Source organism: Mauremys reevesii, linkage group 18, assembly GCF_016161935.1.
Source record: "Mauremys reevesii isolate NIE-2019 linkage group 18, ASM1616193v1, whole genome shotgun sequence".
Taxonomy (NCBI): domain Eukaryota; kingdom Metazoa; phylum Chordata; order Testudines; family Geoemydidae; genus Mauremys; species Mauremys reevesii.
In genome coordinates, this window is record NC_052640.1 from 5959639 (window position 1) to 5983684 (window position 24046).

The 24046-nt window shown below is 48.0% G+C and overlaps 1 protein-coding gene across 8 annotated transcripts; it reads right to left on the reverse strand.

The window, feature by feature from the left end:
* Positions 1-469: 469 nt before the first annotated feature.
* On the reverse strand, positions 470-16635 carry CCDC63 (coiled-coil domain containing 63). 8 transcript variants are annotated; one of them, XM_039504519.1, is made up of 13 exons: positions 16254-16500; positions 15874-15949; positions 14359-14454; positions 13392-13558; positions 12500-12689; positions 10873-10992; positions 10129-10310; positions 9109-9290; positions 7565-7785; positions 4196-4270; positions 2781-2973; positions 1786-1983; positions 470-690 (listed from the first exon to the last, which is right to left on the reverse strand). In XM_039504519.1, exons 3-13 carry the CDS (start codon positions 14371-14373, stop codon positions 575-577), a joined length of 1659 nt encoding a protein of 552 aa, XP_039360453.1. In that variant the 5' UTR covers positions 14374-14454; positions 15874-15949; positions 16254-16500; the 3' UTR covers positions 470-574. The 8 variants fall into 8 exon arrangements, with proteins under 8 accessions (XP_039360453.1, XP_039360455.1, XP_039360454.1 ...); XM_039504521.1 differs by having other exon boundaries at positions 14359-14459; XM_039504520.1 differs by lacking the exons at positions 15874-15949; positions 16254-16500 and adding an exon at positions 16571-16635.
* Positions 16636-24046: the final 7411 nt, after the last annotated feature.

Here is a 24046-nt window from a genome sequence, read left to right on the forward strand (position 1 = left end):
CCATATACTAAGAGGTGAGAGGCAGTCACGGTCCAATAGAAGAATCATCTCAGGTCTGAAACACTTGGAAGTGCAGCATCAACTCAGGCCTCCATCCTTTGATTTATTCTGTGGGGACTTTAAACAGGGGCCTGCCTACTCTGTGCAGATGTTGAAGAGCCCATGGCAATTTGCTCAGGCAGAGGAGATGGAGAAGTGAGGTCATGCCCACCTGTGGCCATTAATGCCCATGCACTTAGTGCACCAGCACTTTGCAACACAGAGGACATTAGTCCCAGTGCTGCGGTCAAACTGTTGTGAACTATTGTTAGGCGGCTGCTGCCCTCCTTTCCACCCCAGAAATGGTTGCATTTCACTGTGTGTGATGCCTGCCTATAATCTGTAGAGCTTTGTTTCAAGTTTGTAAAAGGCTTTGAGATCCTGCCGGATGGCAAAGGCTGTTGTAAATACAAGCCAGTACTAGCAGTCCAGAGACTTAAAGTTAGCTTTGTTTAAATTAAGCACAGAATCAGATTTTGATTTCTAGTGAATTAATAACCTATTATTTATACCCAGTGTATTTGCTTTTCCCTGTCTATAAAATTATCCCTCTCTTCTTCTCTTTGTCCAGTGAGATCCCACTAGACTTTTCCTTCTCGAAGTTCTCAATAATCAGGCTGCGCAAACTGCCATGGTCCAAAGGCCAATCAACTGTTTCAAAAGAAATTAGGATTATTAGGGGGGAAAAATCTCTCCAGAGCTTCAGCTAAAGTCCTAACTTGTCACTGCGCTTGCTGCAAACCCGCACTTTTGGATAATTGTATCAGAAGGCTGCTAATACCATCTCATTAATAATATGCAAATCCAGGGGCCCACGGAGTTTCACCCACTCACATTAGTGTTAAATGTGGCCCCAGCTCTGCTATTGCATTTCATTCCCACAGCCATCCGAGTATAACGTTTCTAAGTCCCCAGACTGTCAGAAATGTGCCCACTCTAATAAAGCAATGAACCAAATCCTGGGTAGGCACTGAGCACATACATCTCCCATTGACTCCAGCAGCAACTGCAGGCCCTAGGGAACTCCCTGCATTTGGCCCCATCTTAGAAACTATGGGGCCTGATTCTGTGACTCCATTCCTGTGCTATAGGCAAGGGTGGAGGTGACTTTTAGCCACCTTTGCTTCCCTATATTTTGGGGCTAATAAAGGATCCCGTTTTGTCCCTGGTTTAATTTAGAGCAGCCCCAGGACTGCTCTTATGATTCACTTCTCCTGGCCACTATGAGCCCTGGGAAGCAGAGAACAGCCAGAATGCAGTGCACTCCAGCCATCCCATCACAGGAGCTGGGAGCAGGGCTGGCATAGAGCCCTTATGCCCACCGGGGCAGCCCCCTCCACAGGGGATATTATTGTAGCATCCTTTCCACCTGCATTAAGGCTTCTTTACGCCAGGGCAATGTAAAAGGGCCTTGGCGTAGTTGAGAACCAGGCCAAGTTAGATCTTTCAGAACAGGCTCCCAAGGGAAGTCGTGAAAAGACCCATCACTAGAGCCATTTCAAGCCAGGCTGGATGGAACACAAGCCAAGATGGGAACGTATTGGCAAGTGGGTGCGGGGAGACAGTTATAATCCCAGGAGCCTTTTCCACCTCTGACTGCTATGATCCTGCCATTTGATTCACATTCCCCGTTTTGTTCCTTTTGCAGTCTCCTTGCTCTGCCCCGCCAGGCCTCTGTGGTTCCATTCCTGTGTGTGATAGGTGGCGCTGGATGCAAGTGAGGCTGGGCGAGATGTGAGTACTTACAGTCCTCTATGTTCTCTGCCATGTGCTCTATGGTAGGGGAAGACGGGGGTAATTTCGCTGCATCTGTACTCTTAAGGAGTCCTGTGCCACCCAAAAATGGATTCAATAAAGGGAGCGAATCCTGCTCTCCCTCGACCTCCTTATAGCGCAGGAAGGATTCAATGAGCAGGAGATCATTGGTTTTCTTTTCTATGATGCCTGTGGGGGACAAGTTGAAACCAGTGACCCCTCAGATTCAGGTGGCCAATTTTCTAATCACACAAAACCGGACACAGCCTGCCTTAGCCACAGGCCCCCTCTGTACCACCGACAGCCCGGTTGGTGGTGCCAACCAGAGCCGCCGGGTCCTTTTCGACCAGGCATTCCAGTCAAAAACTGGACACTTAGCAACCCTACCCCAGATCCAGGCATACGATACCATCCATTCCGAGACCACTTCTGGCAAAAGCCCCACTGGGAGGCAGGAACCTGGGTTCTATTTCAAGCTCTTGTGGGACATAGGTTATCACTGGCTAGGTGAGGCCTTGGGTTTGTGGGGCCTCATACAAAACAGACTAGACCCTATGGTCCCCCCCTAGAGACAAGAATAGAACTCAGGAGTCCTGGTCCCCAGGCCTCTGCTCTAACTAGTTGGCAACACTTCTTCCCAGTGCGAAGAACAGAATCCAGGCTCCCCAGAGCCACCCCAACCACTGGAGTGCTGTACAAAATAGACCAGACTTCACATTCCCCCCCTAGAGTCAAGAATAAAACTCAGCAGTCCTGATCCCCAAACCCTGCTCCAGCCCCGAGATGCCACATTCCCCTCTAGAACCAAGAAGAGAACTCAGAAGTCCAAGAGCCCCTTGTTCTAGCTACTAGACCCACGTTCACTCCCACCATAAATGTGTGAGTGACTCACTTCTCTCTCAATGAGTTTCTCTGAAATAGTTTGGGGTGGGTTTTTTTGGAGCTTTAGTAAAATTCGAGCAAAGGAAAAATAACTAACAACTCACCAAAATACTGCATCAGGTTCAGATCCGTGATCTCCCCACTCTCACCAAGCTGCTCCATTATCTTGGTGTCCTCGCAGTGTATTTGTTTAAACAGAAAGTCCACAGCGGATTTGAGCTGGTCCAGGACCTTGCTGCTCTCTTTACAGGTGTACTCGTACAGGTTGGCCTCTTCGGTGGTTTTCTTCAGCTTCTCCTATCAGCACAAAGCAAAGCCATCCCAAGAGTTATCTAGGCTACAGGGCTTGTACCATGTACAAGAGATGGGCCCAAAGCGACCCCCCCCACAAACTGTGCCCCATCCGAATACCCCAAACTCTGTTTGCAGCTCAGGCCCAATTTCAGTTTAGGGTTGGAGGCTTTGAGGAGCATCTCCACACAGAAGGTGAGTGTGAAAGACACTGAGCACAAACCAGTGTGGAAAGGGTTTGGACTGATCTCATCCCTGCTGTAATTCTACGATGCCATGTGTCTGGGGGGGAGTAGCCCCCTCCTGGCAGCCCCTTGAGGATGACAGAATCATAGGACTGGAAGGGAACTTGAGAGGCCTTCTAGTCCAGACCCCCATTCTCCAGGCAGGACATCACCACCAAATGTCCCCTGAAAGATCATGGAGCAGGAGATACTCAGTACTCAGGAGACAGGCTAACAACACCCCACTTCCCCCAAGTAATCTCAATAAGCTGGGAGGCCCCAGGTGGCTAGGAAGGGCCACGTGTGGGGAAGAATGAGCCAAGGGCTCCATGAATGGCATAGACTGGGCCCGGGGTGACTGACAGGGCTACACCCGGAGCCCATCTGACTTGGAGGGTGGTCAGGGTTGGTGTGCAGTTCCCAGTCACAAGGTGAGGCCTGCACTCACAGAGCCCACTCCAGCATCCTGAGCCGGTGGGATTTCAGACGGGGGCTGAGAGAAAGGGCTGGCAAAAGCCAAAGCAGGGTCCTCTGCTCGGCTCAGCCAACCACTGCCCCCTTGGCACACACTGGTATCAGAGCTGACAGGAGGGGCGGGAAGGGACACCCATTGTCGTCAAGGAGGCTCTAGAACTAAGGGCACTGGAAGGGGCAGGGGCTGGATCGGAGGACCCTGAACAGTGGGTCTGCAGCCCTGCCCACTACAGAGCTCTGAGCCCCACTGGGCAGAGGTTTTCAGGGGTGGCCTGGAGGCAAAGGGGCAGAGCAGGACCAATGGAGGGAACTGGCCATTCTCCTCCATAGGAGGGCAGCATTCGGCCTCAGAGGCTGCAGCACTGGCAGTGGAATAGCTCCTTCTGCCAATGCCCATGCAGAGAAATCCCAGTGCCTGGCCAGGCCATGCAGACAGCATCCAAGGCCCAGAATCTAGCCCATACAGTACATACCGTACAGCCAGGGGGCAAGTCACGGGCTACCGAGGCTCTCCCCGGACAGCTCCTTACCTCCATCTCCTTGAGGCTGGTGTTGCTTTTGTCATCAGCAAACTTCTGTTGGGATTTTAAGTGAAGAATTTCATTCTACATAAAATATAAGCACATAAGACTAATGATTAGGGCTTCCCCACACTGCTGAGCAAACCATATCCTGGGACTTTGTATGTAGTAGCGGCATTGATTCAGCTGTACGCTACCAATGGCAGTGTCCATGCTATACTCTCAGCGGGGCCGATTACACATAGGGTCTGCTTCCTGCAAGCTTCACTTCCTGCTCTCATTTACACTGGCTGCCAATGGGCTTGTGTGGGAACAAGACAGACCAGAGTACGGCTCCTTGTCTTCTTCCACCTTCTGTTAAAATAATCCCTTCCAAAATCAGGCAGGATTTTCTGAAAGCAGCAGCAAGTCCTAGCAGTATTCCCTCCCTGGGTGTTGGAAGAGCAAATGGGAGAAAAGTTCTACTAATCGCAGCAAAAACCATTATTCTGAGCTCATGTCACTGCAGCTTGAAAAATATGGGCCAGTTCCTCGTCAGCTGGTGTAAATCAGTGGGGCACTGCTGAGTTACCCCAGCTGAAAAGCTTGTCTTTGGTGGAGAGCCGGAAGCTCAAGGGATCGGTAATCGATCATTCTCTGTAAGGTATCTATCACCTTAGGATCCAAGTGATTAGAAACACTTTGGGGCACAACCATCTTTTTGTTCTGTGTTTGTACAGCCCCTAGCACAATGGCACGTTTGTACAGCACCTGACACACCTCCTAGGCGCTACAGTTATGCAAATAATATATAATAAAAAAGTGCTGCCACCCCAGTGCTATACCCCTAGTGGAAATGCCGGTGCACTCCCTTGGAATGCTTCAACCTGTCTATATTCGTGTCTGTTGTAGTCAACTGGAGGATCAGTAGTCCTAGGATCCAGTAGGACCAGTACCTCTTGGCTCTGCTCCAAAATGTAGTAACCAGCTGAAAATGTTAAACTGGAGAATAAAATCACAAGAGATCACAGACAGCCTCATTGTGCTGTTCAACTCCAAGGTGAAACGGGCATTACAAAGTCGGCACATTGGATTTGTGTTAATTGCTTTCAACTGCCAGTCTGCCGGGTGACTAGAACAACCAGCCAATGCCTGACGGAGGTGTTCCACACCTGGAAAGCACAGAGCATAATAGCTCCAAGGCACATGTGATGCATCATAAAGTTGAAGGAGCTAAGCAGAGTTCTATTTTCACCCGCAATGAATACATTGGTTCTTGCATTGGTTGCATGAATTAGCCACTGCTTAGGACATGTTGCCAGTCAGTCAGCTCACAGTCACTAGGACATAACTGCTTCCTAGTTAGAAGTCAAGAAAGGAAACATTTTTGGTTAGTAGCCAAGATATTCCTTTCCCACCACTAGGCTTCCCTTATCTCCCAGCTTCCAGGCATCAGTATCAGGGCTGATAAAGTGTTTTCTTCTTTAGTGCCACACAATCAAGAGACAGTATTGGGAGGTAAAGCCTTGGAACTAATTCCTTCATCCCAGGGGACAATTAACTATCACTGACAGGTAACACTGAGACTTCTATCTCTAGGTCACTGGTTCACATCCAGGTCAGAGTAACTGAAAGGTGTTACCAGCTGATGAATGTTTTGGGATATCAGTCCAAACCCCCGAGGAAAACAAGTGTCCATATCACCAAATTCTCTGCTAGACTGACCCCACTGTGGAAGTTTCCACAGAGCAGTGAAGGACCAATTGGGCCATGAGGACAGAACATCCTTCTCTCCCGTAAGAGTGGTCCCTCCAGATCTGGGATAAGGCACAGGTAGAGCAGCTGGCACTGCCTATGCTGTACCCTGTTCAGCAGGGGAACACACCTCTTCTTTGCTGCCATCCTAAAAGCTTTCCCAAGCACTAAATCCTCACAGAAGATACATTTTAAAGCCCAGCTTCTGTAGAGAAAGGAAGCCGAAGAGATCGGCTGCTTTGCCACGGGGAGGAATTCTGCTGTGTCCGAACACAGACCATCAGCAGCCTCTCCCTACAGTCCCACTCTCTTTGGCTGTGCAGAAGATGGACCCACCAGCACCCTTCCCCTAAAGATCTCAGCAGCAGAGCCTGGTGGAATAATAATTCTAGGCCCATTCTGCTCAAACACAGGCCAGAGAGTAATAAAGTCCCCATATTTTAAGGGTCCAGCAGGTAACTGCTGGGTATGCTGGGCCACGTTCCTCTCGGCGGCACAGAAGTCAGTGTGGCTGAACTGAGGAGCGTTTGGCCAGCTATTCTCAGCCATGCATCTCTACTAACAGGAGATGCCGTAGCCACTGGGGAAAACCTGAACAGCTGAGTGTTAAGGCCTATCTTGAGTCTCTGGGAGACCCCCGGCAAGCTATGTGCAGTATGGGGCCCAATTTTCTCCTGAAAACAATCCTTGTAGCAAAGTAAAACCTTCTCTGAAAGGCTTCATGCTTCCACCCTCCCCCCGCACCTAACCTGTCCATTTGACGGGTCCCTCCCCAGCTCCCTGTCCTTGGTAGGCTGAGAGTGTCCCATGGAATCCCTTCCAGCTGATCCTGCTTTGATTTAACCAGATTGCACAGAGGCTGCAGTCCGCAGCAGTAATGGACAGCAGGTAAAGCATATGAATTAGAGCATCATGCCATGGCTGCAAGGAGGCCGTGGAACACTCCATTTACCCATCAAACAAGCCAGAGCTTCGACAGTGGGCAAAATAAAATCTGGGGATCCGGGCACTAGGAGCTAGAGTGTGGTGCCTATTCAGTTCGAGTTTGGATTTGATGCAAATGTTATGGCAGGAGGGGAGCCAGGTTCCCGGGCAGGACAGAAATAGCTTTCCACTGACAGAGGTAAAAATACTGCTTTCTACCACCAAACCCTCAAACCGGGGGCCAGACCCTGACGTCCGCCAGCACTCACCTCTCTTGCAACACTCAATGGGAGTCTCGCCCAGGCAAAGCCCTAGGAAGAGCTTCCACGCTTGATCCCTCCCAGTAGAATTTTTTGCACCATTTGCTGTCCCATTTCTGTGCACATTTCCAGTGACACCCACTAAAAAGAACATCAAGTCGGGTTTGGTCAGCATCTCCTGCAGCAAACACCCTCGGCTCTGCACAGCTGCTGAGCATCACTGCCTTGCAGTACCTCCTCTGGGTACAAGATGGCAGCAATGAGACGATGATTCTGTCTCCTAGACTAGAGTTCTTTTTTTGGATACCCCACTTATGTTCTAAAAGTCACACGCCTGCGGTGGGATCGGCAGCTGAGGCCCTAGCGTGGGTGGCAACAGCTGCAAGAGCGGAAAGAAGAAAACCCCCGTCTAAAAGCAAAACAGCAACATGAAGGGTGTAGAAAAGCAGCCGGGACTAACCTGAATGTCCTGTGTCTTCTTCTGCAGCCTCTCCATTTCGTTGTTCAACTCGGTGACGTAGCTGAAATACGCAAAGTTCTTCTCCTCTTTCTCGATGAAATCTGCCACCAGCTGGCCAATGTCCCCATCCTCGCTCAGCTTCAGCAGGCGCATGTAAGCCACCTCGTAGCTCTCAAAGCTTTCGCCTTTGCTCTTTCTGGCCCGCTTGCTCGCCTTGAGGGCTGGAAGAGACCAACAGCAACGCACAACTGCTGGGGCAGCAAACTACCTCCGTTTCTTGTCATTTCATCCATGCCCATCGCTGGGCAAACTCAAAAGAATTCACCTGAAAACACTGGGGATTAAATTCATGCCCACCTCAAGAAGGCCAAAAAAACTGACAGCAGGGCTGGAGAATGGGACATGCCAGAGAGACCCAGGGAGCTGATTTATAGAGACTAAGGGTACATCGACACAGCAGCTGAGAGTTGCAATAGCACTTAAAGATAGCAGTGTGGTTGGGCGCCTCAGGTGAACTCCTGCCCGACACTCTGGCTACGTACCTAGCGTGGTGAGCCCAAGCAACTAGCCAGGCCGCCCTGGCCACACTGCTATGTCTTGAGCAGATCTAGTGCGTGTACATCTACCCGGCCTGGGATTACACCTCCCAGCTGCTGTGTAGACATAGAATAAGAAAACCCAGGGTGGCGCACATGGCCCATACGCACCTGCAAGGTAACAGTACAAGTGGAGGATGGGAATTTCTCCCTGAGGATGGCAGGAGAAATGACCTCTGCCCTCAGTCCCATCGATGCCACCTCACTGAATTCAGCTGAGGTGAAGCAATAAATGATTAGCCCCCTAGTGTACACTGAAACTGGAGCCTATTTCCCCTCCCTCACCAACACCTCTCTCCAGCGCCTCTCCCCCTCCTACTGCCGCAAGGTCCCACAGAATCACAGAAATGTAGGCCTGGAAGGGACCCCTGACACTGGCTGCCCAGTTACACAGCTCACTGAAGGTTGCCTGGTTTAAATCAGGAGTAGCACCGTGGAAGTCCATGAAGTTATCCTGGAGTGAGTGGAGAATCCAGACCATGGTGTCTCCGTAGCGTGGACCATATCCTAGCTTCCCTAAAGCCAATGGGATTTTTGCCAATGACTTCAGCACTAGCAGGATTTAGTCCTCTGTCCACAGATGCCCAAATGGCCTTTCACATCATCATTACTTTTATGGATAATGCCACCCATTCTGTGGGAGAGGGTAGGGGCTTTCCCTGGTCCCCCACGAGCAGGGGGTTAACCCCAGCTCAGCGTCCCCATCCCCTCACACCCAGATTCAGTGCTGGGGTTATCGGAGTAAGAGACACAGGGGTGAGAACCTCTCTGGGAAGGTCAAGACCAGGATGGACCCCAATCTGAGAGTGTTCTGTCTTCTTGTTATGAACATTCTCCTCAGCAGACAAGACCCAGCTGACTGTGACCACGAGGTTTTATGCTGAGTCACACACCAGCTTTTTCCATATGGAGGATGTGGGGTGGGAGGGTTGTTATCTCATATGGTACCTTCTTCCCTTTTGGCCTGTTCCTCAAAGTCTGAGCGATCCACTAGTTTGATGAGCATAAAGGCTTTCAGCTTGGTCTCGTGGTCAAAGACACGCTCCAGTTCCCTGAATTCCACATTATACTGTGCGATGTCTTTGCAGCGCCTTTCCTTCATGGCGGAAATCCGTGCCAGCGCCTCGACCCTAGACCCAGCCAGAAATCACACAACACGCCCCGTTAACTACTTAGCCTTTCCTGTGTGACAATCCACACGTATCATTCCAGACACTGGTTCAACAATTAACTAGCAGCATGGACAGACTGTGGCTCCTCAACAGCACAACTCAGGAGAATGGGGTATAGAGTATTTCCCCTTAAGGACATTGGCTAGACTATAGCCCAGGTTAGTAGTCACCAAGTGTTGTGCCAGCTTAGCTGCTGTTTGGTGGTGCGTGGGAAATGACTTGGTGAGGTTCAGTTTCCATAGGACAGAAGTTCACCACCCCATAAACCACCACTGCAATGGGCACTGATAGACCCCACCCCCCAGTCTTAGCTAAGAGGCCAAGTGTTTGATGGGGCCATCCCTACACGGTCCTGGTTGAGGTGCACTGGTAGTGGGCAGTTGGGTGAAGACCACCCCACTCTGCCTGTCCTATGGATGAGCAGAGGAGCTCAGATTCTAGGTCCATCAATCAGGCATCTTTCCTGGGCACTAGAAAACCCATCTAGGCCCACATTTTCACAGTGGATTTTAACTCTGCTTTTGGTGCCCAGCTTTGGACATCTAGGGCCTGATTTTCACAGGTGCTGAGCACCCACAGCTCCAGTTGAAGTCAATGGGAGCTGCCAGAGATCAACCCTTCTGAAAATCAAGTCCCGTATTTAATGTTGAGCACCCAGAATCGGTGGGCACGTCTTAAAATCTGATCCTAGGTGGATATTTATTAATGACTAAAATGGGCATTTGTGCCCTGGAGAGCAATACCAAATGTACTGCCAAGAGCTAGCGCGGCCTGTGCCTTTTCCTCTCCCATTTACCGCTGTTCGTATGCTTGGCTGGACTGCTCAATTGCATTCTCCATTGTTTTCTTTTGCTGATCTAGTTTTTTATGAAGTTTTGAATATAAATTGTCAAAAATAGCTTTCTGACATCGCAGGTTTTCAATCTCTTCTCTGAGTGTGGCATTTGTGGTCAGGATGGTGTCGAAATGGACAGTGACCTGGGAAGACAGGTTGCAAATGAAAAGTCTGTAAGGGAGGCAGAACAGGAAGGAGGAGCCCAGCTATTATGGGTCAAACAACATGCAACAGGGCTAGGACAAACACAGCCCACGGAAGTCTTAAGTGGGCCCTCTGGCTACCCTTGTTTTAATACAGCAGCGGAGCCCACTGAACCTATAGGAGAGGCCACTTGGATCACGATGGAGCTGGGATCTGTGGCTACTGAAGTCCACCTGCCCTGTATCAAAGATGCTTGGCTGCAATCAGCTTCATTTTGCTGCAAAGTAGGTGTAGCCCTTGGAGCTCCTGGGAAATTGCAAACATTGCTCTTGGATGGACAAGCCTGAAAGAGGCTTGGGTGTGAAATATACCGCAAGAGTGAGTGGGTCAATGAAGTCAGGAAAATTCCTTTGCGTTGCTTGGGTGAACCAGCAGTGCTTGAATTTTTAAATTATCTTGATAATAGAAAAACATCTTGCAAACACTCCACATACAGGTAGCCAGCTAGTCAAGGAGCTGCAGTGCAAAACGTATCAACAGCATGGTCAAGCAATTGCTTACATGGTTTAGGCGATTCTCCAGCATCTGAATCTGCTTTTGCAGCCATTTGCTATCATTCACTTGTTTCACCTTTGCTACAACCAATTTTTGGGTTTTGATCTTTTTTTCCATCTCCATTACCTAAAAAAAAAATAAAAAAAAATCTATCTTTACATTCTGGATTTTTGTCAGTGTGTTTAGCCAATGTAAATACCCATGTGGTGACCTGAACTACAGTGACCCATGTCAGTAATAATCTTAAATTTATAGAGCAGCTTTTATCCCAACTGATCCCTCTTCATAGACATTGAAGTACAAACTACAAACAGCAGTCACTTTATTTTTATGTCATCACTGAAATACGGCTACCTCTGGGGTGAAACAGCAGCTGTTTAGGGCACAACAGGCACAGCAACACTATGCAACAGAGTAGAACAGAAAATGAAGACTATTTTATCACGATACCTTTTGTGCCATAGTCCACGGGCCACCTACGGTTGGTGGAGCACTTCCTGAAGGTGCATATAATGAAATGTTTGGAGAAATGGGGAGTTGGAAGAAACTCTCAACACAAAGTGGTCAGAAGAGTGAAACAGTTGGAAGATCCCCTGAAACTGACCCCTACTAGCACGATGGTCAATGATTCCATATTGACTCACAAGGGAAGGTGCCACCTACTGAGTCTCCCAAATCACTTCTGCAGCATTTGGGTGTTCCTTGGTCTCCTCTAAAAATACTGGTCAGACCCAACTATGCTGAGCCTATAAGAGCTGAGGATATTTTTATTGTGCGTATTTGGTTGTTTTACTTAAATGTCAAGTCTCAGGGCACATAAATTAATGTAACAAAAAACACTGGTTTTGCCTCTTTTCCAAGAAAAACAATGAGAGCAAGCGTGGGGTAGGGAATATTCCCCAACAAATCCCACACTCCCTTTTCCCCATCCAGACCACCCCCTCAAACCATACTGGTGTATAGGAACACAGGGACCAGAGTCAAACCCAAAGTCACTGGGCAAACTTCCACTGACTGTAACAGGAACAGATTAGGTGGTCCATAATGTCTTCAAATCATGTGGTCTTTTGCTGGAGAGGTGGCATTATATTCCAAGGCCTGAGCTGACACATTTTATATACAAATGCTTCAAACACAAGATTCCCCCGCAAACAGACTGCAGACAGGCCAGATTTTTCCCCCTAAGATTTTAATTATTTGATTCGGGGCTTTAGTCCCTTTGGCTATTTCATGCCATGATATTGCCATTGTGGTGTTCAAACTTATTATGTCATAATCCTTTGAGTTACATTATCAGTTAGAGCAGAAACCTGAAAATGTATAGCCAATTTAGGGTCTGATCCCAAGACACTCACCTGAGTAGTCCTTACCTTATGCAAGAAGTCACACTTACTTCATTGGCACTACTCAGGTAAGACTTACTCAGGTGTGTAATGGATGCAGTACCGGGAACCTTGGTAGCAGTGAATTGCTCTTTTGACAAGCTATGAAATGTGATGGCACCTGAAGCTGCACAGCTGCAAAGCAAAGAAAGAGCTACCATCCCAGTTGTGACAGATAGGAGGGCGTCGCTCATTTTGTGGCTTTGCTAATGTATATCATGTTTATCCATTTAGCTGTTCAGATTCTCTACCTTATCGTCAAGTTCAGCTATCAGAGCTTTTGTTGCTCTAATCAGAGAATCATATTCCTCTTTGGTCTGTAAGAGAAATTTAAGCTCCATACAATTTCTGTCATCTAACATCATATTTCTCTGTGACTTTGTAAGGCTCAAGAGTAATGCAATCTCTTCATGTTCCTGCTTCAGTGAATATATTTCTTTTCTGTAGAAAAATGATAAAAATAATATTTGGCACTTAGCAACTTCAAAGCACCGTGCAAACCATTTAACCCTTGCAATTTCAGCTTCTAGTGAGAGAAAAATTAGTTTAGACAAATTATTTTAAAAGACATTCCCCCCAAGCAAAAAAATTAAGAGTTTTTCCAAAAATGTATACACTTTATAGCCTAATCCAGCTGTCCTCTTGCATTTAAAACTCCCACTGATTTCAAAGGGAGTTCTGCATAAGGAAGGATCTGGACCTAAACAAAGGGTCTCTAATTATTCTAAGCAAATAGATTAATTCTGTGAAAGCGGGAAATTCAAAAGGTTATAAAGAGAATAGTATCACATAAAGAACCCAATCCTGTATTTCTTGTGCATTCAATATTCCCAGTGGACGAACCTGGCCTGGAGGACTGGGCCCAAAGCCCATAAATGTGTGCTTTTCGGACCTCCAGTATCATGTAGTATGCAAAACACAGAGGCTCATATTCCCAGCTGGTGCACATTGGCATAGTTCTGTTGCAGTCAATGCAGCTACACTGTTTGACACTAGCTGAGGATCTGGCTCAGAGTGATTTTAATGTAACTGCTCCTGGCATAAGTAAGAGCAGAATCAGGCCCACAGAGGACATGTGCGGCCCAAATTTGAAGGTGTCTTTTCTTATTCAGTCGCAGACAAGCAAAATGAAGCTGCCCTTACTCCTGATGGTACATTTCCTGTTGAGCCTTGACACCAAAAGACTTCCGTCTTTCTACCATGATCCGAAACTGCTGCTGCAGCTTCTGGAGCTCGGTCTCAGCCATCTTCTCCTTCTCCTTCTCGGTGAATTCCGAAGGGTCACTCCTGGACTGGGACTCTTTCCACCGCTGGGGAAATGGTACAGTTTTGTCAAAATCTTAATAAGTTGCTTAAGAAAGTTAAATGCTAACACTTAGTGCCTATATAAAGTAACACCTTAACATTAACTAGTTCAGCCTCTTAGCCGCGCTGAGAGCTCGGGAAGTAGTCCTACCCCTGTGTTACAGAGGGGAAACTGAGGGACAGAGAGGGCTCTGCTGTGGCTTTAAAAGCCACAACAGCATTAGGGGGTGTCCTGCAGCTGACAGAGGTAGGCAAAAAGTCTGCAGGGTCTCTAGGGAAGCACATGCAGGAGCAGCAATTGCTACACTCTTGTAACGGGTGCAGCATTGTCCGCATGCCTGACTTTAGAAGTTATTGTGTACAGGAGTAGGGTGTGGTCATGGCTGTGATACCCCCATGGGCTGCCGAACACCACAGGAGGCACTAGCACTGCTTCACACCTGGAAGTCCACATCTCAGGAAGCTGGCGGCCCCCAGGACGGGAGCACAAAGATGTGGGGCAGGGACTTGCAGCACCTTCTTCCCCCGGTTCCACAAAGCCACCACAACAACTCGATGACAAAGGATCAGGCCACAGCAGTGCCTGGCTCCCAGGCCACTGCTCTGATCACTAGACAGTCCTTCCCCTCTAAAGCCAGCATTTATTCATATGAGTTGAAATCCTGGCCCCTGGGAGTTCTGCCACTGACTTCAATGAGGCCAGAGTCTCACCCACGATCTTCTTGACAGTCGTAGGAGACAGTTTGTGCAGTTTTGCTTATAACCTTTCCTCTAGTCTCTGATGTTGGCTTTGGGGATTTTTTACCTGCGAACCCTTCATTGTTTCCTGTTGACGTCAGCCTTCAGTTCTGGGCAGATACTGCGATACGGTAAACGTAGCAAACCCTCCTCCAGAGAAGCTCTGTTCTTAAAGAAAAAAATAGAGAATTAACCGGCTATGTCAGCAGATTCCCTGCACTGATTCGGGATTCAGTCAGTCTCCCCGCCCCAGCCCCAAACCCCCTTTATTATCTTTGGCACATGAGCAAATAATCACAGATGGTTGCATGCTGAATAAAAGAAGAACATTTGTAGTGATGTCACTGTGAAACATGTTCCTCCTATCCAGTTTATAATTAGGGGAAGAACAGATGGTTGAAGCCTATTCCAACCCATTCAGTATCTGAGTTTCCATAGAAATCATAGAAAGAACTCATGTCTGCAGAGCAGCTGCATGAAACATACAGTAGGCATGGGGATGAAGGGGTTAAAAGAAGATTGGGGAATCAGATTCTGCCCTCAGCTATGGGCACAGAACTCCTACTGGCTTCAGCAGGAGACGTGACGGTGGACGTGAGGGCAGAAGTTAGCCCCAGGATTTCCAACCCCTCTTCAAATACAACCCGGACAGTCATTAGTCATCAGTATGGGATGAATCCTGCCATCCTTCCTCTCCCACTGGCTGCAATGAGAGTTTGCACTGTGCCAGGACTGAAGGCCAGATTAAGCCGGGACCTTTCTGCAGGGGTGCAAAGGAGCCGAGGTACAAGGAGACTTCTCTCCCTTCCCTTGCGGCATCTGCATCAGGGGCCGACCCTGCACTCTGCTCCTTCCCTACTCCTCCAGGGTCACCTGAAGGGGACAGGGACAAGGTAGGGCCATGAATCTGCCCCCCACTCCACACAACAGGGCTGCAAGTGGCCCTCTGTATGAGATGGCATATAAGGAACACTTCCCTGGCAAGTTCAGGTCAGGGATGCCACCCACTTACTAGGGCTTGTGCTGAGTGGGACAGCTCTGTCTGCCCTTCTTCTGGGCTGCTAAACTGTGCTGCTATAGAAGCCCACAGGCTTGCAATTAGGGCCAGATTTTTCAAAGAGCTCCACACATTGGATGCTGAGTGCCTTTGAAAATCTGGCCTGGATCCGGGTGCCTAAATGGGAGCTGAGCTGCTGTAGAAATCTGTCGCCATTCGTGGGTGCTGAGCACTTGAAAACCTGGCCCTGCGCTCTTTTGAAAATCTGAGCCTGGCAAACAAATCAGAAGTGCTTATGAGAGATCCCTACACAGCAACGGGTCAGTATCCAACACACCCTTTCTGTTCACTACTGTTTGCTCTGTGCAAGGACTGTAAGTATATTGTGGTAACTGGAAGGCTCTATCTATGCTCGGATCTTTTACAGATACCCAGTAACAGTTAAAATTTGAGAGTTAATTCAGATTAAGGTAGGTGTAAATATAGAGCACAATCGCTATTCCTGAATCACTCCATATGTAGACAAGCCTTTACACTTAACCCGTAACTTTATTGGTGGGTTTTACATTTTAAAAAAGAGTGCACCTGCTAAAGAAAATTGAAGAAATGAGAAACTAGTTGTCCAATAACTTGGTAAAAACCTCAAGGAAGGTAGAACTCTCTGAGCAGTTGTGGATTAAAGTTATTTCAGTATTTACACACTTGTCTTTGGGATACATGCAGGAGCACACACGCCCACCCACACCCACACCCTCCCGTCCCACTAGTAGAGGAAACTTGTCACAAATCTAAAACTCGGGGCCAGTCCTTGCAGAAAGGGCCTAAAAAACTACCCATTAAAGCTTGGTTTATCGATAAACTCTCCAATGAAGGGCCAGACCCAAAGCCCACGGGAGTCGATGGGAGTCTTTCTACTGACTTCCGTGGGCTCTGGATCAGATCCGAACACTTTTCTCATGGGATACCATCTTCATACAACCACGGGGCTTCAGAGCGGGCTCGAGTGGGAGGAGGCGGTGGGTTGTCCAGCCTCTGTAAGGGGGGCAAAGGTTTCCTGCCCCAGGAAGCTGTTTTTAATCCATGACATTTAGAGCCAAGGGGAACATCAGCTCCTGCTTTCCGAGCCGGGGCCAGCCGATTTCCCGAGGGGGGGAAAGAAAAGGGCCCCGGCCCCGGCCCCATCCCACCGCCCCGTGCATCTCCCCGGCCCTGCAGGGGCGGCCCCAGCTGGCAGCCAGCCGCTCGGGCAGGACCCCGCCCCCGCCGGGCACAGGCCGCCTACGCGGGGTGCGGAAGCCGGGCCCGGCCGCTGCTCTCCTGCGCTCCGCAGCCCGTAACAGAACACGCCGGGCCGGGGGTTCCCCGCACAAACGGGGCCCCTTTGTGACGCGGCCGCCTGCCATTGGCTGCCCCGGACAGTCGCAGCCCCGGGGAGGGGGGGGAACACGCTCCGGTGTCTGCAGGCTCCTGCCCCGCTCCCTCCCCCCATTTTTTTCCTTCCTTCCCCACCCCCCACCTGCTTCCCCTCCCCCCCCGTGCCCCCCGGCCGCTCGCTGCGCGGTCTGACCCCTGCTCGCCAGGGCACAGCTCGCTGCAAAGCGCCTCGGGGGGAGACAGGAGCTCCTGGAACCCCGGGACACTCCTGTTCCCCTGCAGCGACCCTCAGGGCTGCCAGCCCGCATCCCCGGGCCTCCTCGCCTCTCTGCTTTCAACCGCCTAGGCCAGGGGTTCTCAAACTGGGGTCACGAGGGTCTTACCTGGGGTGTGAGCTGTCAGCCTGCAAACCCCGCTTTGCCTCCAGCTTTATAATGGTGTTAAAGATATACAAAGTGTGTTTAATGTATAAGGGGGGGGTCGCACTCAGAGGCTTGCTGTGTGAAAGGGGTCCCCCGTACAAAAGGTGGAGACCCACTGGCCTAGGCTGAAGGGCATATTAATGGGACCGCACGTTTTGTGATTGAGAAGGGCTTTGAAGTACGAGGGGGGTTTTGTCCTCCTGTGTCTAAGGCCAATGCTCTTACTGTTTCATAAGAGGGTTATAAATCACGACTCCCTAGTTCCACACTGTGCTTGAAGAGATGGATGTATTTGCCTGCATCCTTTCTCCGTTAGATTTGGGTGGAACGATGTTATTAGATATTTTTATTCTCAACATTCTATTTAGATCAAACTGGTATAGCTGGAAATTTGGATTTTATTTCTGAGTTCAGAAGACAGCTCCAATTATATAATCCAGCTGATTTACACGCTGTACGTATATGGATGGCTGGATGCACTGAGATAATGACTTGATTACAGAGCCCAGAGGTAGATGATGCATGTTTTCCCATTCAGATATTCACAACTAAGGGTTTCTGTGATGATATTCCTGACATAACATCTGCTTGAGTTCACTTCCCTTATTTGCAATGGTACCTTTTTGCACAGAGTGGGTGAGGTCATATATTTCATTGAACTAACTTCTGTTGGTGAAAGAGAAAAGTTTTCCAGCTTACACAGAGTTCTTCTCTCACCCACAGAAGTTGGGCCAATAAAAGATATGACCTCACCCACCTTGTCTCTCTAATACCCTGGAATCAACATGGCTACAACACTGCAAACAAACTTTATGTACATTGATTTGGTTTATAGCCAGGGGCGGCTCTAGGAATTTGGCCTCCCCAAGCACGGTGGCATGCCGCAGGGGACGCGCTGCCGGTTGCTGGTCCCGCGGCTCCGGGGGACCTCTTGCAGACGTGCCTGCGGAGGGTGCGCTGGTCCCGCGGCTCTGGTGGAGCATCCGCAGGCATGCCTGTGGGAGGTCCACCCGAGCCGCGGGACCAGCGCACCCTCCGCAGTCATGCCTGCGGGAGGTCCGGTGGACCTCCTGCAGGCATGACTGCGGAAGGTCCGCCGGAGCCTCCTGCCCCCCTCCCGGCAAAATGCCACCCCAAGCGCGCGCTTGGCACGCTGGGGTCTGGAGCCAGCCCTGTTTATAGCTAATAGCATTTCAAAGTTTGCATTTTGAAAATCCATCCCCCAAATATTAGCGCAAATAACGTCAGACTGTTACTGCGTACTGTAGCCTTAGAAAGTAACCAGTGAAGGACTCTGTTCTAGTGGTCGCCAGCGAGTCAAGCAAGTTTCTGGGTTCTTTTCCCAGTTCGGCCATTAACTTGCTGTGTTCTTGGGTAGGTCGCTCTGGGTATGTCTCCCAGCCTGCATCGATGGACTCACGCTAGCATGCTAAAATAGCTATGCCGATGTTGCAGCTCTGGTGGATATTCAGGCTGGCCACATGAGCTCAAGCCCACCCAACCCCCTAGTGCAGGGGTCCCCAACACGGTGCCCATGGGCGCCATGGCACCCACAGGGGCATCTAAATGAGCCCGCATCCTGGCCGGTGGTCGAGCATCTGCCAAAATGCTGCCAAAATTTGGCGGAATTTCAGCGGCTACACCTCTCGATGACGCCACTTGTCAGTGGCAAGCAATGTCATCGAGAGGCATCACTGCTGAAATTCGGCAGCATTTCGGCGGATGCTCGACCGCCGCCATGGTCCTTCGTCTGGCGCCCGCCAGACAAAAAGGTTGGGGACCACTGCCCTAGTGACACTGACCTATCTCACAGGGGTTTTGAGAGGATCAGTTCATTAATGTTTGTGAAATGTTTTGACCTCCTTGTGTGAGGGGTGCTATAAAAAGGCAAAGTACCGTAATTAAATAACCTAACTGGCGAGATACTGCAGTACCTGAACAGTACTCCAGTCCCTATGAAGTCCCTATTTTGTACCGGTTGTATTGCTTACTTAGCTCTGGAATAAATGGAACTACAGGTTCACTGCTGGCAAGACAAGGGCATTTACACTCCATTTCATATGGCCAAGGTTAGCACAGTTAGTTTGAGAAAGTGAAGAAAAAAACCCACAAAAAATTCATTGCTCTTGGGCCTGGTTTGCCCAGTTACTCTAAAGACCGTAATGATCTAAAGACCCAATGATCAAGTTTCAAGCTAATGCAAAGCCAGATACACGCTGGTCATTTATTTAATTGAAGACGACTTTTGCTGAGGAAAATGGAATGTGGCAATAGATAAACGCCAGCAGAAAATAATGAGCCTCGGGGAGGGATGATCTCAACAAAGCAGCCAAACCTGCAGCCACATTTGATCCTGGCTGGCCACCAAGGCTAATGAGAGATTTGCTGGTCTTGGTTTCAGTGCTGTGTGGTGCAGAGTCTGAGCTGCGTCCTACTGACTGAGAGCTCTGTGGAATTGGGCTCCCTCCTTCTTAGGCATTCCTGACTGGGGCACATTGCTGTTCCCCCTTCCTCCTTCCATTCTTCCCACCCATGGAAGTAGGAGCAGCACCTGCAGCTGATAGTAATGGTGCTACTGCAGTGTTTGGGCCTAACGTCTCATAAAAGTTGTAGTTGGAAGACCCAATCAAATGGCTTCTAAGAGGCCCTGGATTTCCTTGGACGGTTCCTGCTCTGCAGAGTACACTTCAGCTTAAAAATACTGGTCATATTGTTCCTTGCATCCATATTCCATGGGCCTATTCTCAATTGTTTGGCAATCACCAAGGCGGTACATTAAATTGTTGAGAAGGGAATTGATTTGGTAGCGTCCGTGTCTGTCCCTCTACTGCAGAAGCATTTACTTCACCAAAAGGGACCTATGTTTTTTACCCAAACAATGAACAACTGTCAGGCTTTTCTTGGATGAATGTGACTTTATTGTCTGAATAGACTCTTATGCTGCTGCTCAGCAAAATGGTAATCAGAGTGGGAAAAGATCAACAGTAACATCTGAATCCAGCAGCAGCTCTATTTACTGGTGCATCCAGAAAAGGAATTAATCTGTATAGAATTTCCATGTTATCTAGCCTTCTTGAGTGCTGGTTTTAATCCTCTTTAAAGCTATGTGCCCTGATTTAGCTGATACACATAACGCTGATTGACGTGGAGGAATTATTTCAATTGCAGCTATTTAGACTAATTAAAATGACTTTTGCTACTTTGGGGACCAGATTCTGAACTCGATAACTCTGGTGTAAATCCAGAGCAACTCACAGACCTCAACAGAATTACTCCAGCATTACACCCGTTTACCTGAGAGCACACTCTAGCCTATCTAGATGGTGTCTACAGAGGGCTGTGACCACCAGTGATACTGGGCCTGGTTCTGGTCTCATGTGCACCGGCATAACTGCACTTCCTTCCAATTGCTTCCGATTTACATTAGTTCAAGTGAGAAGAGAATCAGGCCCATATTTTTAATGCAAATGTAATAAATTCATGTTACTTAATCCCTATTTATAACAAATCCAAAACTTAATTCTACTTAACCAGTCTTCAGTCCTTGACACATGAAATCTGTGAGTCAGAGGGCTATATATGGAACTGTCAGAACTTTCTTTTTGCCTGGGTTAAATCATATTCAAACTCAGATCAGCTCCCGCAGCATCACTGGGCGATGCATGAAAAGACTGACAACCAGTAAGGCATACGCTATGGTGGGAGGAATATTCCCAGTTAAGAGTCAAAAGGCAAAACCTAAAAGTCAGGTTCTGATCTCAGGTATGCCTCAGGTACTGAGGTAGCCTGACAAGTCTGCTCCTGTGCTCATGCCAGAGACACGGTACATGTAGATTTGTATTTTTGGCCTATAGTCAATGGCTTAATTAGTTCTCTGGCTTGTGTGCACAAGCTAAGCTGGTCTCCATCCGACAATCTTAGCCCTGATGTAAGTGGGTGCCACTCCAAAGACATAGCTGGATTGGCATGCTTTTACAGTGGGCTGAATTTTGCCCCTTGTGGGTGCTGTGTAAAAGTCAAAATGTTGCTTTATAAAAATACCGCACAAAACCCACAAACGTTGAAAAACCCACTCCATGGAATTCCAGTGCCGTTCTTCTCTCTGCCTTTCCTTGGGTAATAAAAGATGCTAAGTACTCCAATGGTGCAAGCAACTATTATCATTGTAATTAGTTAATATTTGTATGACAATAACACCTTGCCGCCCCAGTCAGGATATGAAGGCAGGCAGGCCTTACCCCAAAAACTTACAGGACACAAAGTAACAAGCATGGCTCTAGCAGTAGTATTACCAAACCAGAAAAACAAAGCTTAACTTCCCCCTCTCTGGAGGTTTTCCTAGACTGTCTATAACAGCTGCTGACACTATGCTTTAGATATCAGAAGCGAAATAGATACTTCTCTGCCAAGCAGGTTGTTTCACATCTTAGTAGTCATTTTTACTAAGAACCTTTTCTGGATCTCATCTTGTGCATCAATAATTCCTTTTCACTTGAAATCTCCACTTATCTGCCTCATGTTCATGTTCTCTGTGTATATATATATCTTCCTACTGTATTTTCCACTGCATGCATCCGAAGAAGTGGGCTGTAGCCCACGAAAGCTTCTGCTCAAATAAATTTGTTAGTCTCTAAGGTGCCACAAGCCCTCCTGTCCATTTTATCTGCCTCTGAATTTCTAATTGTAAATTCCCTACAAACAGGTTTCCTCTGAATTATTATTAACCAACAACATGGAATTTCATGCAGTGGACAGACTCCTTTGGGGTTTGATGATTTTATGTGGTATTTTTAAAAGGAAATCCTATAGTCTTCAGACCTCTGTCAGGCAGTGTGAACCTAATGGTATAGATTAGTTTTGTCCCATTCTGCTAACTTACATGCTACTTAGGCTGTGGCAGATATTCGGTTTATGATGTTGAATTGAACTGGTGTGAGTCAGCAGGGATTTGTGAAAGGGAAATCATGTCAGGCAAACTTGATTCCTTTTTTAGGAAATAGCTGTTGGTCTAGGAACAGGGAAGCAGTAAGATTTAATATGCCTGCACGTTCAGAAAGTTAAACCAAGTGTAAGGTTTCACATGATGAATTACTGTATGAACACTGTAAATATGGATTAGGTAATTCATTTTTAAGACAGATACAGATATGGGGCATGATCCAGAACCCTTTGAAGTCAATAAAAAGATGCCCATTGACTTCAGTGGGCTTAGGATCAGGGCCCTGGTTAGATAGCAGTAGGCACTCAGATATGGCAATGATAGAGGCCACATAAGTATTTAGACATACAGAGAAACAGACAGACAGAGAGCAGATGACTGGAATTAAAGGCAAGAACTTTTTGTGAAAGCTGAGGAGTCATGGGGTCCTGCAAGGTTGTATATTGGGATCAGTGCTTTGAAATGTTTTTCTTCATGATTTAGACAAAGCTGTAAGAACTTAACACCATCAGTGGATTGATGATACCAAAAGAGAAAGAGTGGTTAAGTCTCAGAGGGATGTAGCTGTTTTACAAGCTAAAATTGGGAGCTTAGGCAAACCAGCCCAACGGTGGAATATGAAGTGCCGTGTGTCTGAGTGCAAAGTGATGGCACTTGGCTAGAAGTGTTAACAATAAGTACAGTTTTAATAATAATAATTAATATCTTACATGGCACTTGTCATCATGGAATTGAATTAGCTGATACAGCAGAGGAAGGGGTTTAGGTCTGTTGACAGAGAATGTAAATGCTGGTCCCATCCAATGTATTGCAGCAAGAACACCAGTGGGATGTTGTCTTGTATCAGAGAAATAAACTAATTGCTATGGGTGTCAGAAAGGAAAATCTCTCCCTCTACCCCCAATACACAGTTGGCTCCATGCATTAGATGGGCAGATGGAGATGGGGAATACTTCACTTTCCTTTGAAGCATCAGCTATTGGCCACTGCTGAAGGAAAGTTTACAGTTAGATTGACCATGGCCTGACCTGGGATGGCAACTCCAATGCGCTTGTTTCCTCACAAAAATGTTTAACAGTCAGAGGGCCAAATTCATTGCTGGTGTAAGTAGGCTTAACACCATTGAAGTCATGGAGTTGTGCCCATTTCTGCCAACACTGAATTTGACCAACGGTGTTTAAGCCCCTCATCCCCTCAAAAGTTATCTGAACACCATGAGCCAAATTCTAACCCCACATTGGTTAAACTTTTGCATGTGTGGTTTTGTTGATATAAATGGAGTTTCTCCTATTTTTTATTGCTGGGAGATCAGAACCAGGTCCAGACTGTGTTTACTGAATTCTTCTAATTTACAACATTGAAAGCAATACAAATATAGTGGCCAAGACTTGTTGATGCCCACCTTGCCAGGCACTTTCCTTCAGGCTTCATAGCAGTGAAACAACCACAGACAATGGAGACTTCCCCATGAGGCACTACACTGCATGGCCAGGCCTGAGCAGAGCTAACCTGGGTAAGACTAACAGTGCTTTCCCCAGGTGAAAATGCAGGGCTAAGAGATTGGTTGCAGCTTGTGTATGTTGCAGCAGAAAGCCAGAGAAGCAGTGGTAACCATGACCCTGCGTAGAAGCAAAGTCAGAGCTCCTTGAGCACAGAGCTTGCTAGAATGGCAGACTTGGGGATTTCTGAGCAAGGAAACTGCCTGCTGGTTTCTACTGTGTTCAGGGAAACAGGACTTTGGGTACACATTTTTTTAAATAAACAAAGATTACACTGAGAATTCCCTTGACTCATGGTCTCAATTTCTCCTCCTAAGAGAAACAACCTTGTAAAGCCCCAGCTAACCACTTGGGCCAAAGAGGAAACAATATGTAGCTAGGCCATGCATGTTGTATACAGTTAATACACACAATCATTTGGACCCCACTGTGCCTGTGTGGTTCCTTCATCTTCCATTTATTGTGTAAAGAGCAAAGAACACAACAAAGCCATCAGGGAACTTAGAGATAAGTGATTCTATTGA

Coding starts and splice junctions, on each gene's coding strand:
- CCDC63 (XM_039504520.1), bottom strand. Junction 12,690..13,391: donor CAGGAAATGTACCATCAGGA/GTAAGGGCAGCT, acceptor ATTTTTCTACAG/AAAAGAAATATATTCACTGA. Junction 10,311..10,872: donor TGGAGAATCGCCTAAACCAT/GTAAGCAATTGC, acceptor CTGTCTTCCCAG/GTCACTGTCCATTTCGACAC.